General features: G+C 56.9%; 1 protein-coding gene across 1 annotated transcript in view; it reads right to left on the reverse strand.

Moving 5' to 3' along the window:
• The window catches only part of LOC141988885 (uncharacterized), a 29,359-nt gene that overhangs the window by 2,855 nt on the left and 9,350 nt on the right, over positions 1-17,154 (reverse strand). The window contains 7 exon segments of the mRNA XM_074954944.1: positions 1,201-1,299; positions 4,588-4,690; positions 5,853-6,019; positions 11,107-11,692; positions 11,694-12,592; positions 12,790-13,002; positions 14,722-14,927. Of these exon segments, the coding sequence (XP_074811045.1) occupies positions 1,201-1,299; positions 4,588-4,690; positions 5,853-6,019; positions 11,107-11,692; positions 11,694-12,592; positions 12,790-13,002; positions 14,722-14,927 (2,273 nt within the window).

Here is a 17,154-nt window from a genome sequence, read left to right on the forward strand (position 1 = left end):
CAACTGTCTGTCTCTCTCTAGAAACACCCACCCACCTATACATCCCTCCCCATAAACACCCACCCACTCATCCATCCCCACAAACACCCACCCACTCCTTCGTCCCCATAAACACCCACCCACCCATCCATCTCTCTATCCATCCCCATAAAAACACACCCACCCATCCATTCCTCCATCCATTCCCATAAACACCCACCCATCCCTCCATCGAGCCACCCCATAAACACACATCCATCCTTCCATCCATCCCCATAAACACCCACCCACCCATCCATCCACCCGATAAACACCCACCCATCCATCCCTCCATCCATCCACCCCATAAACACCCAGCCATCCATCCCTCCATCCATCCACCCCATAAACACCCTCCCATCCCTCTACCCATCCATCCCCATAAACACCCACCCACCCATCCCTCCATCCATCCCCATAAACACCCACCCATCCATCCATCGATCCACCCCATAGACACCCACCCATCCATCCATCGATCCACCCCATAAACACGCATTCTTCCCTCCATCCATCCCCATAAAAACCCACCCAGCCACCCATCTGTCCCTCCATCCATCCCCATAAACACCCACCCACCCACCCATCCATCCCTCCCATAAAAACCCCCACATCTATCCGCCCCTCCATCCATCCATCCCCATAAACACCCACCCATCCATCCCTCCATCCATCCCCATACACACCCCTCTATCCATCCATCCCTCCCTGTCCACATCCCTCCATCCCCTCACACACCCCTCCTCCATCCATCCCCATACACTCATCCAGGCATCCGTCCAAATGCATAACCATCCATCCATCTCCATACAAAACTATCCCCAGACACATCCCTCCTTCATCCCCACATCTCCATCTATCCCGTTCTCCATCCCCATAAATACCCATCTATGTAAATTACCCATCACCCTGGGGTCTGAGTCTCTTGTCCCAAGGGGAGAGAAGGGGTCCGCTCTGCCCCAATGGCCCACGGAGCCCTCAGAGAAAGGCTGGGGGAGGCGAGGGGTCCAGCCAGGGTCAGGCAGGGCAGGTGGAAGCCGGAAGTGACGCCTGCCATGATGACAGGACACCCGCTGGAGAAGACGAGAAAGAACTGAGGGGGGCTCTGGGCAGCTTTGCTGGGATCCCAGCTTTTCCCTTCACTCCTGGATGGTCTCCAAGCTGGTGTCACTCATTCCTTACCTGGGATCTCCTGTTCCTCGGAGCCCTGGAGATCTGGGTCGCATGGCTCCTCCTCGCGCTCCATCCAGGAGATCACAGCCGGTTTGGGAACGGGAAATCCTGCCAGCGGGGGGGAAAGCAGGTTGTTATCTATTCATCAAAGCCCACTCTGAACGTTCATGGAGCTCCTTTAGGACAATGGAAGAAGCAGTGGCCTCTCCGTGCACCAAAATCCATGGTAGGACACATGTGGGGATGTCCACATGCAGTCAAAATATTTCATTTTAACTATATTCTTATTATCGTAATATAATGTAACACAATACAATACACGCAAAATGTTTTCACTATTACTTAATAATCAAAACATTTGCTACTATATTATACTTATATTCTATTGTAGTAAGAGTCACTGACCCCGAATAGGGGAGTGGCAGGAAACAAGGTAATAATATAATATAATGAATATAAAATAAATGTAATATAATATGGCTTGGGAGAATTATTTTTTTTATGATTTTGACACTGTCAATGTTTATTTTCAAACTTTTAAAAGATTTTTATCAATTGCAATTTTCACAACTGTGCAAAATTAGGGGTTTAAAGGATTCCCCCTCCCCCCCCCCCCAGTTTTCACAGTTATGGGGAATGATTGGGTGGGGGAAGTCAGACAGTCGATGCTGCAACTCAAAAAGTTAAAGCTTTATGTTTGCTAAACATAAATTGTCAACGTCATATGTCAAAATATCCAAACTAAACAGCCACTCATTCAAAAGTCTGGATTTTGCCTGTGAAGTCTTATGTTGCCTATTTGTAAGTTTCGATTATCATCAATGGAAATTTTTTTTTGTTGGTTTGTTTGTAGGGGAAAATCAACATTTAATGATAGAACCTGAATCCTTCCTATTAATTCATTATAATTATATTATATTATACAAAGCCAAAACAATAAGGGGAAAATGCATTTTTTTGACTTTTGTTATACACTAATTATAACAGAGGTGAATAGAATATGAATGAATAAATATTTGGGCACCCCACTCCCCCTTTGTGATAGAAAAAGGGGAAGAAATGAGGGGAAAGGAAACCTAAAAAAAATTCCATTTTCTTTTTTCCTGTTTCATTAAAAAAAGATTATTTAAAATAAAACCCCAAATAATGGTTTTGAAAATGTTTATTTTTGAGGATTTTTTTGTATTTTCCCCATTTTTTAATTTTTCTACAGTAAAAGGGGGAGAGAAGGAAAGAAAAATGGAAATTGAAAAAACAACCCCATTTAGTTTTGTTTTAAAAAAAGGGGGGCTATTTTTTTTTAAACTTAAAATTTTCCATGACGATTCTTTGGTATTTTTCCATTTCCCCTCTTATTTTACTGCAGATAAAAGGGGAGGAAGTGAAGGATGGGGGAGGAAACTAGAAAACCCATGTCATTTTCTAAATTAATCACAAAAAAACCCCACCAAATTTTTAAAAAAATTAATCAATTTTGAAAACATTGTTTTTTTAAAATTTGAGGGATTTTCCCTTTCATTCGTTTTGCCACAGCAAAGGGGGAGAAACTGGAGAAAAGAAACTTGAAAACCAGCGCAGATCTTTTAATTTTCCACTTTTTGTTTTTTAAAGAGCGCTTTTTTTCAACCCACACATTTTCTGTGCACCTTTTTGGGGTTGAAAATGTTCATTTGCTAAACTTTTCCCTTTTTTTCCACCTTTTTCAATTTTCCACAGACAAAGGGATTGGACAGGAAACTTGAAAACCTGATGCCATTTAAATGTTTTCAGTTTTGTTTGAAACAAAAAAGAGGTGTTTTCAATTTCCATTAACCTTTCCAATTGCAAAATGAGACAGTGTCTTTTATTGGACCAGCTTCTGCTGGGGAGAGAGACAAGCTCAGAGCCACACAGGGCTCTTCTTCAGGTCTTCTTTGACCTAGCTACAACACTGCATGCAATTGTGAAACGTTCACTTCTCCATACTTTGGGGTTTTTCCCTCGTCCCCTCCCCTTTTGCTGCACAAAAAGGGGAAGAAATAGAAAAAAGGAAAGTTGGGGAAAAAAATAATTTGCCACTTTTTTGAAAATCGCAGAATTAAAAAAAAAAACAATGAAATTTTTTTCCATGAACATTTTCTGAGTGGAGAATTGTTCGTTGTTTAAAGTGGTTTTTTTCCCCCCATTTTCATTTCCGACTTAAAAAACGCACCAGCAGTAAAAGAAAATCTCAGTGACATTTTTCTATTTTGAAAATTGTTCATTGATGACATTTTCCCCCCTTGTTCTTCCGTTGCCAGCAATGGGAAACTGCAAAAACCACCTCCATTGTTCATTCCCCACTTCTGTCAGAAAACCCCCCGAACAAATTGGTGTTTTTTGAAGAAAACCAAATATTTCGTGATTTTTTTTTTTTTTTAAATACGGCCATTTTCCAGTAAATCCGTCACTCCAGACATTTCTGCCAGCTCCAGCCCCAAAGGTGTTATCGGGCAGAGAGGAAGGGTGGCCCCGTGGTTACAGGGGGCTAGCCAGAAAACCTGGGCTCAATTCCCTGCTCTGCCACACATTTCCTAGATGACCATGGGCAAGTCATTTAGCTGCTCTGTGCCTCAGTTTCCCCATCTGTACAAGGGGGCTAAAAGCCCTGCCTCACAGTGGTGATGTGAGATTAAACGCGCTAGAGAGCGTGAGGTGCCCAGATGCTACGGTGCTGGAGCCAGATAGATCTTGACTGTACTTCGTTGGACAGTTATCTGGCCCGTAGCGAGCATGCGTTGGCGTGTCCGTGCACGGTGTCTGCACGTGTCCGCGGGGAGGCGCGTCACTGCCACGCTCAGTCGCATCAGCAGCAATGCCTTCTGGGGAGAGGCCTCCCAGAGTTTCCTGCGCCGCTCTGAAAGGGATCTGGGTGATCAAAGGCAGTCCCGTGGGGCATTGTGGGAGGAGTGGGGCAGAACCCCAAGGGAATTGTGGGAGGAGCGGGTGGGCAGGGAACTGTGAGAAGGGGGAGACCCAGATGCATTGTGGGAAGGGGGAGCCAAGGGGCCCTGTGGGAAGAGCAGGGTGGGACCCCAGGGTCACTGTGGGAAGGGGAGAGCCCAGAGGCTTTGTGGGGAAAGCAGGGGGGGAGCTCAGGGGCATTGTGGGAAGGGAGGAGCCCAGAGGCACTGTGGGAAGGGGAGAGTGGGGGGAGCCCAGGGACAGAATGGGAAATGGGGGGAGCCCAGGGGCATTGTGGGAAGGGGGGAGCAGGGTTGGAGCCCAGGGGCACTGTGGGAAATAGGGAGCCCAGGGGCACTGTGCGGGGAGCAGGGCAGGAGGAGAGGGCTGAGGAGCCGCATCAGGTCACGGGAAGGGGACCTGGGGTCACAGTCTCTCTGCCTGCGGTCCTGGGGTACCGATGCCGCCCCTCACCCAGTGATATGGCGTCCCCATAGTTCTCCTGCATGACGTCCCGGTAGAGCTCCCTCTGCCTCTCATCCAGCAGAGCCCACTCCTCCATCGCAGCCCCCCGCACCTGCAAGGAGAGACGCACCCAGGGTCAGGGCCCCTGATTTCCCCTGGCTGGGCAGCACCAAACATCCAGGGGGCAGGGAGCCAGAGCAGGAGGGGCTCCCTGCAAACCGGCTGTGCATACTGGGGGGAGTTATAGCTGGATGAAAAGAATGGGGAGGCGGGGGGGGGAGAAAGAGCAGTAGATGGAGGGGGACGGGGAGTCATACCCTGAGGGGCGGGTGGGCAGAGAGGACACCAGTGGTGTCAATAGGGGCAGAAAGGCCCATCATGTCCAGTGCAACACCTAGTGGCGGATGACACCAGGAACCTCCCAGCATTGGCCCTGATTGAGTTGGGGTGACTATGCACCCCCAGAGCTGGCTGGGGGGGGCCAGTGGCACAGGACCCCCCCCATGCATCCCCAGAGCTGGCTGAGGGGGGCCAGCTGCACAGACTCCCCTGTGCACCCCCAGAGCTGGCTGAGGGGGGCCAGCTGCACAGACACCCCCCTTGTGCACCCCCAGAGCTGGCTGGGGGGGCCAGCTGCCCCCCCGTGCACCCCCAGAGCTGGCTGGGGGGCAGCTGCACAGACCTCCCTCCATGCACCCCCAGAGCAGGCTGGGCGGGGGGGGCCCTGCCAGGCTCAGCTGCAGACCCCCCCCTGCACCCCCAGAGCTGGCTGGGCGGGGGCCAGCTAAACAGACCCCCCCCGTGCACCCCCAGAGCAGGCTGGGTGGGGAGGGGAGCCCTGCCGGGCTCAGCTGCACAGACCCCCCCCCGTGCACCCCCAGAGCAGGCTGGGCGGGGGCAGCAGCACAGGACCCCCCCCGTGCACCCCCAGAGCTGGCTGGGGGGGGCAGCTGCACAGACACCCCCCCGTTCACCCCCAGAGCAGGCTGGGCGGGGAGGGGGGGCCTTGCCGGGCTCAGCTGCCCAGAGCCCCCCCCTTGCAGTACAGATTTCCCGGTCCAGCCATCGCAACAAAGGGACCATCCTGGAAAACCCTGGCCAGGCGGCCGCCCTAGCTCAACACCCCCCCGCCCCCATGCACCCCCAGAGCCGGCTGCACCCCCCAGCCCCCCCGCCAGCTGATCCCCCTCCGGCCACTTCCGACAGGCTGCCGTTTCCTGCCTCCCTGCCCTGCCCTCGCCCCCGCCCCCCGCTCCCGGCCGCCCCCGACTCACCCCGGCTCCCTGCGCAACCCCCCCCCGCGCCGACGCTGGAGGGGGATCTCGGCGCCGGGGACTGGGCCCCCTGCCCCCGCCCCGCGGCCGGGCGACGCGCCGCCGAGCAGGCCGGGAACAGGAAGTCGCCTTCGCCCTTCGCGTCCCCCCGGCCCGGGGCTCCGGCCCTGCGCGGCGCCGCCCGCCCCACAGCCCCCCGCCGGCCGCCTGCCCCCGGCCGCCCCCCGAGCCCCCCGCCGGCCCCCGAGCCCCCCGGCCGCCCCCAGAGCCCGCCGCCGGCCGCCTGCCCCCCGCCCGCCCCGCCGGCCCCAGAGCCCCCCGGCCGCCCCACAGCCCCCCGCCGGCCGCCTGCCCCCCGCCGGCCCCCGAGCCCCCCGGCCGCCCCCAGAGCCCCCCGCCGGCCGCCTGCCCCCCGGCCGCCCCCCGAGCCGCCCCCCGCCCGCCCCGCCGGCCCCAGAGCCCCCCGGCCGCCCCCAGAGCCCGCCGCCCGCCCCACAGCCCCCCGCCGGCCGCCTGCCCCCCGCCGGCCCCCGAGCCCCCCGGCCGCCCCCAGAGCCCGCCGCCGGCCGCCTGCCCCCCGGCCGCCCCCCGAGCCGCCCCCCGCCCGCCCCGCCGGCCCCAGAGCCCCCCAGCCGCCCCCAGAGCCCGCCGCCGGCCTCCGCCCCGCCGCCTGCCCCACAGCCCTCCGCCTGCCCCCCGCCGGCCGCCCCCCGAGCCGCCCCCCGCCCGCCCCGCCGGCCCCAGAGCCCCCCGGCCGCCCCCAGAGCCCGCCGCCGGCCTCCGCCCCGCCGCCTGCCCCACAGCCCTCCGCCTGCCCCCCGCCGGCCCCAGAGCCCCCCTCCTGCCGCCCCGCCGCCAGCCCTTCCGCCCACCCCCCCGGCCGCCCCGCTGGCCGCCTGCCCCCCGGCCGCCCCGCCGGTCCCAGAGCCCCCCGGCCGCCCCGCTGGCCCCAGAGACCCCCCCCGCCCCGCCGTCGGCCAGAGGCGCCAGGCTCCCCCGTATGGCTGCCAAGGAGGCACCGAGCGAGCCAGCCGGCGGGGCTTCCTCTGTGCCAGGTCAGAGCCCCGGCGCCCCTGGGCCCGGCGGGTCACGGCCCCGGCAGCTCTGGGCCCGGCGGGTCACGGCCCCGGCGCCCCTGGGCCCGGCGGGTCACGGCCCCGGCGCCCCTGGGCCCGGCGGGTCACGGCCCCGGCGCCCCTGGGCCCGGCGGGTCACGGCCCCGGCGCCCCTGGGCCCGGCGGGTCAGAGCCCCGGCGCCCCTGGGCTCGCTGCGTCAGTTATGAATGTAAAAAAATTGCTTTTGCCCCAGCACCGTTTTCATTACAGATTCAGCCCTGTATCGACCCATCTCCATGTGTACCCCCATCTATCCATCCATCCCCCTGCACCCCGTCGATACGCGTGTCTATCCATCCATCCATCCCCAGATCCCCATATGCACCCCTGTATGTCTGTCCATCCCCACACTCCCCGTCTATAGATCTCTCTCTCCATCCCCATGCGCACCCCCATCTATCCCAATATGCACCCCTTGTCTCGCCATCCATCCCTTTACACACCCATATATGTCCAACTATCCTTCCTCATATACATACCCCTCTATCTATCCATCCCCACACACACTTTCTATTTATATATCTATTTCTCCATCCCCATACACACACCCTGTCTGTCTATCCCCATATGCATCTCTTATCTATACATCCATCCCTTTGTGCACTGTTCTTTATCTATCCATCCCGCCTCATATATACAACCTTCTATCTACCCCATACACATCTAATCTAATCTATCTCCATACACCGCTCTCATCTAATTTATCTATCTGCATACACCCCCTTGAGCTATCTATCCCCATACACCCCCTCTATCTACCTGACCGCATACACGCCATCTAATCTAATCTAATCTATCTATCCCCATACACTACACTGTATCTGTCCCTACATCCATATATGTAGCCCCCATCTATGTGTCAGTCTGTCTACTTATCCCCACCCACACTCTCTATCTATCCATCCATCTTGGGAAAATAAAATCCCTCCGGGTCAATTGAAAAGGTTCCCTTGCTCTGCAAACTAAGTGTTGCATTCCAATGTTGACATTTTTATGAGATTGCGTTATAATTTGTAAATGTCATAAACAGAAAACATCCTTTGGAAAGGGGAAAACCAAGATGTTTCATATTGAAATGCTATTCCCCTGCCCCCCCCCCAAAAATGACATTTCATCGCAAGAGACAATGGTGTTGCTACAGATTCAAAACTCACAAGTGGGGCCTCACAAAATCACAAGATTGGCTTAAAAATCAGGAGGGTGCTTTTCATTTGGCTACATTTCGGGTCACACTTGGGTCATGTTTTGAACCTTTTCCCCGCATCCATGAGACCTAAACATTTATTTTCCAAATGGAAGCTGATTTCACGTGACTCCAGGAGCTGCGGGCTTTAAGGAAAATATACATCAGTGGAGTGAGGATTGGATGCTGATCTCGGTGACCCCGGTCTGAATCCGAAGTGATCCCACTGACGCCAGTGGAGTGAGGGCTGGACTCTGATCTCAGCAACTCTGGTGTGAATCCAGAGTGACTCCACTGGCGCAAGAGAATAAGGGCTGGATTCTGATTTCAGTGACCCCGGTGTGAATCTGGAGTGACTCCATTGACACCAATGGAGCAAAGGCTGGATTCTGATCTCAGTGACCCCGGTGTGAATCTGGAGTGACTCCATTGACACCAATGGAGCAAAGGCTGGATTCTGATTTCAGTGACCCCGGTGTGAATCTGGAGTGACTCCATTGACACCAATGGAGCAAAGGCTGGATTCTGATCTCAGTGACCCCGGTGTGAATCTGGAGTGACTCCATTGACACCAATGGAGCAAAGGCTGGATTCTGATTTCAGTGACCCCAGTGTGAATCCAGAATCACACTCCACCCCTCTTAGAGCTGTATTGACCCCCTTCCTGTCACTCTGGGCTTGGGAGGTACCATTCTCGTGGGGGGGGGGTGGGAAATTATCCCCAATCTCAAGGCATTAAACTCCTTTCCCAGATTAAAAAGGGGCCTGTAATGGGAAGGATTTTTATTTTTAATTTCCTGATAGGAAAAAAAAAATCCAATCTGATTTCCCCAGAAATTTTAACCTCCCCCCTCCCGAGAGTGTAATGGTTCCTTCCAGGGGTCAGCGAGCCTCCCAGCTGATGGGATGAATCATTTCACTGATGAGGGGGAGCAGGGGTAAAATGCCAAAGGTTCAAATTTGACCCGTTTCATTTTCATTTCTCCATCTCTGAAAAATTAGAGCCTTTTAATGTTTTTGTTCTTTTTAGTAAAAGGGGGATTTTTTTTTAATCAAAGTGCCAGTAGTGGGGATTTGCATCAGCACACTATCTTCCCCCACCTCTGTGAAAATGGAACATTCCAAAGTGTCAGTTAGGGCACTTGGCCAGTTCCCCTTCCCACTGACAATGGAACCTTCCAAAAGTGGCAGTTGGCCAGATACCCTTCTCAGTGAGAATGGAACCTTCCAAAGGGTCTGTTATGGCAGTTGGGCAGGCCCCTCCCCCTCGGGTTAGGCCACGCCCCTGACGTGTTTGACGGGATCGGACCCCATCCACACTCGGCACTAAGTGGGGTTTATAAGACATGCCAGAAAGCCCCTACACACCTCAATCTAGACAAGGCCTTAGGGGCCAGTTATGGGGCCACTGGCCCATAGCAGAGGCCCCACCCAATAGCAGACGCTACTGGGCTGCCCTGGAGCACGGGACGGGGCATAGGACCCCACCCCTATGGAAAGCAGGGCGAGATCTCCCAAGAGAACCTGCAGCAGCCTTTCCAAACTGAAATATTCCCGTCTCCAGCTGAAGTTATTCAGTATTCATATTCCACGGGAGAAAGCAAACATTTTGCTCTCCCTAAAACCCCATATTTCAACTAGCTCCAATTCCTACATTTTCATCAAATGTTTTTCTCCCATCGGTATGTCAGGCCTTTGCCTCATATAGGGCTTTGCACTTCAAAATTCACCAGTTTTAAGGAGTCGAACTAAAAACCACTCGGTTTTCCCTTTATAATAAAGGTTCCATTTATTAATAAACGATCGGATCTCTGTTTAGATCAGTAGCTCATTGATGGTTATACAGTCCTGACAGGCCAATAACCGTGGCTTATAACCATCTACAACATGTGGTGCTCATGTCAGTAACATCCTTATAACATGCACAGGTCATTCGTTAGCCCTTTGTAATATCAACCACGACCCTAATTTCTCCTCTTAGTTAAGTTTCTCTTTACAGTATCTAGAAACCAACTATTTCTTATAGTATTGGTGAGGCTATAAGGTCCAGTCCTCCAGCCAACCATAGAGTCAAAGACGAGAAGAGTGGCTAGACAAGACCTGAAGACGGCTCACCATGGAGTTGCGGTGTGACCTATGGAAGAACCCACCAATGGCATCTTTGTCTGTTCAAAGGGATGTCTTTCCTCTGAAGCCGAGGAAGGACGCTCTCACAGCCATTGAGCACATTAATATGGCACAACTGTAGAATGACCATTTTGGGTCATCAGCGGGGTTCAAACATTGGGTTTTCCAGTGATAAAAGCACGATCCTTTACTTCACAAACTAAACAAGTTAACTCCATCCACCAGCAGCTGTAACAGGCTTGTATCCTATTTTGTGGACCAGCCATGAGAAGGGAACAAGAACACACACAATCTCCATCTATACTGTTCAAGAAGAAATTCTCTAGAAGTCCGCATTCCCCACTAAAGAGGTTCATTAGACCCGAGACCTCGTTAATATAACGAGGCATTTTCGTGGATCTCATCCGACCACATGGCAAGTTAGCCACAGGCTCACCCTACAGGGGGTGACTTCCTGTGAGCAAGATACACGGGGTGTGTGATTTCCTGTGAGCAAGACCCACCCTACAGGGGTGCAACTTCTTGTCAGAGAGACCTGGATGCGGGGGTGACTTCCTGAAAGTGATCCCACCTCAGGGGTGCAACTTCCTGTGGGCAAGACCCATGCTAGAGGGGGTGACTTCCTGTCAGTGATGCCCTACCGAATGGGACAACTTCCTGGGAGTGAGGCTCACTAGATGGATCGACTTCCTATAAGCCAGACCGTGTCCTAGTGGGGCGACTTCCTGTGAGCAAGACCTGCCTAGCGGCACAGTTTCCTATGAGCCAGAGCTGCCCCAGCGGGAGCGACTTCCTGCAGGCCGGTCCCCCGCATCCCTCCCTAGTCCCGTCCCTTCTTGTGGGTCTTCTGGTGCTGGGTGAAGGCAGAGCTCTGGACGAAACACCGGCCGCACTGGCCACACTGGTAGGGCCGTTCGCCAGTGTGGATGCGCCGGTGAGCCGCCAGGTTGGAGTTCTGGCTGAATCCCCGGCCGCAGTCAGGGCAGCGGTAAGGCCGCTCGCCGGTGTGGGTGCGCCGGTGCTGGGCATAGGTGGAGCGCTGGGAGAAGCACCTCCCGCACTGGGCACACTGGTACGGCCGCTCGCCGGTGTGAGTGCGCCGGTGGGCAGCCAGGTGAGCCTGGCGGATGAAGCTACGCCCGCAGTCCCCACACTGGAAAGGCTTTTCTCCGGTATGGGTGGTCTGGTGGGTGATGAGGTTGGAAGTCTGGCTGAAGGTTTTGCCACACACTGGGCAGCGGTAACGCTTTTCGCCGGTGTGGACCCGCCGGTGCTTGACCAGGTAGGAGCCGTCGTTGAAGCCTTTGCCGCACTCCTCGCACCGGAAGGGCCGCTCGCCGGTGTGGATGCGCTGGTGCTGGGCCAGCTTGGTGCTCTGCCCGAAGGCTTTGCCGCACTGCCCGCAGGTGTAGGGGCCGATGCCCGGCATGGCCCTGCTGGTGCTCAGCCAGCGCCGCCCGCTCCAAGAAGCCCTGCCCGCAGTCGTAGCAGCGGTAGTGGCGCTCGCCAGTGTGGGTGCGCCGGTGGGCCGCCAGGTTGGAGTTCTGGCTGAAGCCGCGCCCACAGTCTGGGCAGACGAACGGCTTCTCGCCCGTGTGGGTGCGCTGGTGGGTGCTCAGGTTGGAGCTCTGGCTGAAGCTCTTGCCGCAGTCCGGGCAGACAAAAGGTCTCTCGCCGCGGTGGATGCGCCGGTGCTGGGCCAGGGCTGAGCTCCAGGTGAAGCCTTTGCCGCACTCGGGACATTTGTAAGGCTTTTCGCCCGTGTGCGACACCTGGTGCTGGATGAGGTGGGAGCTCTGCCCAAAGCTTTTATCGCACACCGAGCACTTGTAAGGTTTCTCCGGGGCCGGTGCAGGGAGGCTGCCATGCTGGGCTGGCTTCTCCTGGCTCCTCCCTGGAGGGTCCCCCTGCGGCTGCATGTCCACCCCTTCCCACCCTCCAGAGAATGACCCCCGCAGATCCGCTTGGGGAACGTCCTCTTCGGCTCCTCCTGAGGGCATCCCATGCAGATCCACCTGGGGAACCTCCCCTGCAGAGCCTCTTGAGGGTATCCCACACAGGTTGATATGGGGAACATCTCCTTCGGATCCTCCAGAGAACATCTCACACAGATCCAGTTGTGGAACGTCTCTTTCAGACCCTCCAGAGACCGTCCGAAGCAGATCCGCTTGGGGAAGGGTTTCTTCAGGTCCTCCAGACAGCACCTCACCCAGCTCTACTTGGGGGACGTCCGCTATCGATAAGAGCTGGTGCAGTTCAGCCTTCTCCAGATCTTTCTGCGCCGGATCCCATCCCAGGCTTTCACCATCACCTGCTGGAATAGAGAGAAGGAACCCAGACGGGCTTTCTGAACTGGGGCAGAGAAGCAAAGGGGGTACCCAAAATCCCTGTCCCTGACCAGTCCTGCCCCAAAATCCAATCTGAGCACTGAGGTCTGCTCTACAGACCTCCACCTATAGAAGACCGCCCCCTGCTGGGGAGACCCCCACCACCACACCCCCAGTTTCTTACCCATTCTCTGCTGGAACTCCGGCTCCTCTTTCAGAGCCCAGCCCAGTGGGCATGCAGCCTCGGGGTAGGGGCTCAGAGCCAGCACCCCCTGCTGGGCTTCCCCGGTGGCACTGGGCTCTTCTCCCTCCACCTTGACGCTCACCGCCTCCCAGTGCTGCAGGGAGGGCTCCATGGCTCCATGGCTCCGGGGGTCGTCCATAGGCCAACGCCGATCTGAGGACAACCCAAAAGCACCCGTGAGCACAGAGCCAGAGCGAAGAGGGCTCAATCAAACAGGCGCTGCGGGTCTGAGTGTTTCTGGGGCAGGAGGCAGAGCCCGGGGGCAAGCCCCCTGCCACTCCAGCCGTGGGCTCCACCTCCACCTTAGCTCTGCCCCACAGTGCAATCTCCACTATAGTCATTTACACCGAAGGGCGTCCAAGTGCAGCGTTTCTCAAATGCAGCTGCCTGTGGCCACCAGGAGCTTTTCTTGCAGCTGCATTTGAGAAACCCACAGCCTCCAGGGTGGTGATTGGGTGGCGGGGGGAGGACAGCAGCAGCCCCTCCCCTGGGGCCTCCAGTATGGATTGGGGCCCCCTCCTCTGGAGCCACAAATGCCGGAGGAGCAGACAGCTGGAGTGAGTTCCCCAGCTTCCTGGGGCAGTGGGGTTCAGGCTTCCAGCTTCAGTCTGGGGCTTCGGGCTCACCACCCCCGGTCCCCACTGCCCACCCCGGCCCCTCGCCCATCCAGCCCATCACCCACTGCCCATCCTGGCCCCTCGCCCATCCACCCCATCACCCCCGGTCCCCACTGCCCACCCCGGCCCCTCGCCCATCCACCCCATCACCCCCGGTCCCCACTGCCCACCCCGGCCCCTCGCCCATCCACCCCATCACCCCTGGCCCCTTGCCCATCCAGCCCATCACCCCCAGTCCCCACTGCCCACCCTGGCCCCTCGCCCATCCACCCCATCACCCCTGGCCTCCCTTCCAAGGCGTAATTTGTCCCCCGGCTTGCCGGGGCTGAGAAAGTCTGCTGTGAAAGGTGATTATTTGTACGTTTTGTTAATATCCCTTTTCACTGCCTCCCAGCGTGCAAGTCCGGTGCTGTGCAAAGTGATATTAAGAAACACACAGCTATCACGATTCACAGCCCCAGACTTACTAGCTAACAAATCTAAAAAAAACCTAAAAAAACCCCACCCCAATCCAAAAAGCAAAAGAAACAACAACCAAAAGACGGCATGCAAAGCACCCGATTTGCGTTTCTATTCTGTTTAGATCAGGGGTTCTCAAACTGGGGGTCGGGACCCCTCAGGGGGTCGCAAGGTTATTACGGGGGGGTCGCGAGCTGTCAGCCTCCACCCCAAACCCCACTTCACCTCCTGCCTTTATAATGGTGTTAAATATATAAAAAAAGTGTTTTTAATGTATAAGGGTGGGGGGTCGCACTCAGAGGCTTGCTGTGTGAAAGGGGTCCCCAGGACAAAAGTTTGAGAACCGCTGGCTTAGATCCAGTAAAGAAGAGACACAACTGGACGTTATTTTTATTATTGAGTCTGCAAAAAAAAACAAAAAAAAAAAACACCCCACCCCACCCCTACCTAGCTCAATTGTAATGGTCTGGACGTGGCTACGGGCAGATGTATTTGGTTCTCCGAAAGCGAATTCAGTATTTTAGGACAAATTGTCCTCGCCGGCCACCAAAACCAGAGCTGTGGGAACCCCTGTCCTAGTGCATCCCCACCAGTTCACGCCCAGGAAAATCCCACGTTGCAGCCAGTGGGCTCAGATGCACAGTCCCCCCCGCTCCCCGGGCACCCCCAGAGCTGGGGGGACGGGACCCTGCACCACCCGCTTCCCCGTGCGCCCCCGGAGCGGGCTGGGCGGCGGGGGAGGGGGGACCCTGCTGGGCTCAGTTCCCTCCCTGGTTCCGAGGAGGCCCCGACTCACCGGAGCGGGGAGGGGGGAACGATTTTCCCCACCCCAGGGGAGCCCGATCCGGCCCCTGGGGCCCAGGGAGCCCGCCGCCGAGCCCAGGGGCTGGGGGGGGCGGGCTCGAGGAGCTGGGAACGGGAAGGTCCCTTTGCTCGACTGTCCCCTCTTCCTTCCTGGCTGAGAAGCCCAGGAGGCGGAGCCGTCTCGTTGGAACGCGTTCGCTGCAGCAGGGGGCGAGCTGTGGGCTGCGGCTCGCCACGTGGTGGCAGCAGTGGGATACGCCGGGCCATAAGAGGCCCTGGGTCCCGTTCGCTGCCCACCCTGAGCCAGCCAGTCCCCAGTCCGGGGGCAGGATCGGACCCCCCGCCCCCTGGAGGGGAAAGGCCCTTTGTCCCATTCCCCACCCCTCTGAGCCAGCCCGTCCTCTGCCCCCAGATATGCCTCTGAGCAGGGTCATGAGCAAAGTGATGTGGGGGAAATAGTCCCCAAGGTCTCGGGGCAGTGGAGACGGAATTTTTTTTTTTTTACTAGGTGTATTACTGTCGTAGCTAGAGACCCCAGCTGAGATTGGGCCCCCGCCGTGCCAGGTGCTGCACAGAACTCAGCTGAGAGCAGGGTCCTCCTGGTTGTGCCCGGTGCTGACGGCTAGTGGGGGCCCCATTGTGCCAGATGCTGCACAGACCCCATCCGTGATCCGGGCCATAGGCGCCAACTTCTGCTCCTGCTGGTGGGTGCTCGACCCCCTTCTGCCCCCGGACCCGCCTTTGCCCCGCCCCCTTCCCACCCCTTCCCCAAAGTCCCTGCCCCCTCTCTGCCCCTATTCCAAGTCCTTCCCCAAATCCCCACCCAGCCCGGCCTCTTCCCCGCCTCCTCCCCTAAGCGCGCCACATTCCTGCCCCTCCCACTTCCTCGCAGCACGCCCCCGAACAGCAGGGAGCTTGGCTGTGGATTTTTCCCCATGGGCGCTCCAGCCCCAGAGCACCCACAGAGTGCTCTGATCACGGCCCCTTTGTGCCAGGCGCTGCACAAACACACAGAGAGGGAGAGACAGGCCCCGTTTTTCAGATGGGTAAACTGAGGCCCAAAGGAAAGCAATGACTTACCAGAAGTCTCACAGGGTATCTCTGGAAGAGCTGGGGCTAGAACCCAGGAGTTAGTCCCAGCCCCCACTTCTCTAACCCACTAGACCCCGCTCCTTTCCCACAGCGAGGGATAGAGCCCAGGAGTCCTGGCTCCCAGCCCAAACTTCTCGAACCCACTAGACCCCGCTCCTTTCCCACAGCGAGGGATAGAGCCCAGGAGTCCTGGCTCCCAGCCCAAACTTCTCGAACCCACTAGACCCCGCTCCTTTCCCACAGCGAGGGATAGAGCCCAGGAGTCCTGGCTCCCAGCCCAAACTTCTCGAACCCACTAGACCCCGCTCCTTTCCCACAGCGAGGGATAGAACCCAGGAGTCCTGGCTCCCAGCCCAAACTTCTCGAACCCACTAGACCCCGCTCCTTTCCCACAGCGAGGAATAGAGCCCAGGAGTCCTGGCTCCCAGCCCAAACTTCTCGAACCCACTAGACCCCGCTCCTTTCCCACAGCGAGGGATAGAGCCCAGGAGTCCTGGCTCCCAGCCCAAACTTCTCGAACCCACTAGACCCCGCTCCTTTCCCACAGCGAGGGATAGAACGCAGGAGTCCTGGCTCCCAGCCCAAACTTCTCGAACCCACTAGACCCCGCTCCTTTCCCACAGCGAGGGATAGAACCCAGGAGTCCTGGCTCCCAGCCCAAACTTCTTGAACCCACTAGACCCCGCTCCTTTCCCACAGCGAGGGATAGAACCCAGGAGTCCTGGCTCCCAGCCCAAACTTCTCGAACCCACTAGACCCCGCTCCTTTCCCACAGCGAGGGATAGAAATCAGGAGTCCTGGCTCCCAGCCCAAACTTCTCGAACCCACTAGACCCCGCTCCTTTCCCACAGCGAGGGATAGAGCCCAGGAGTCCTGGCTCCCAGCCCAAACTTCTCGAACCCACTAGACCCCGCTCCTTTCCCACAGCGAGGGATAGAGCCCAGGAATCCTGGCTCCCAGCCCGAACTTCTCGAACCCACTAGACCCCGCTCCTTTCCCACAGCGAGGGATAGAGCCCAGGAGTCCTGGCTCCCAGCCCAAACTTCTCGAACCCACTAGACCCCGCTCCTTTCCCACAGCGAGGGATAGAAATCAGGAGTCCTGGCTCCCAGCCCAAACTTCTCGAACCCACTAGACCCCGCTCCTTTCCCACAGCGAGGGATAGAGCCCAGGAGTCCTGGCTCCCAGCCCAAACTTCTCAAACCCACTAGACCCCGCTCCTTTCCCACAGCGAGGGATAGAACCCAGGAGTCCTGGCTCCCAGCCCAAACTTCTCGAACCCACTAGACCCCGCTCCTTTCCCACAGCGAGGGATAGAGCCCAGGAGTCCTGG

The sequence above is a fragment of the Natator depressus genome, chromosome 6 (genome assembly GCF_965152275.1).
Source record: "Natator depressus isolate rNatDep1 chromosome 6, rNatDep2.hap1, whole genome shotgun sequence".
NCBI classification, from domain to species: Eukaryota; Metazoa; Chordata; order Testudines; family Cheloniidae; genus Natator; species Natator depressus.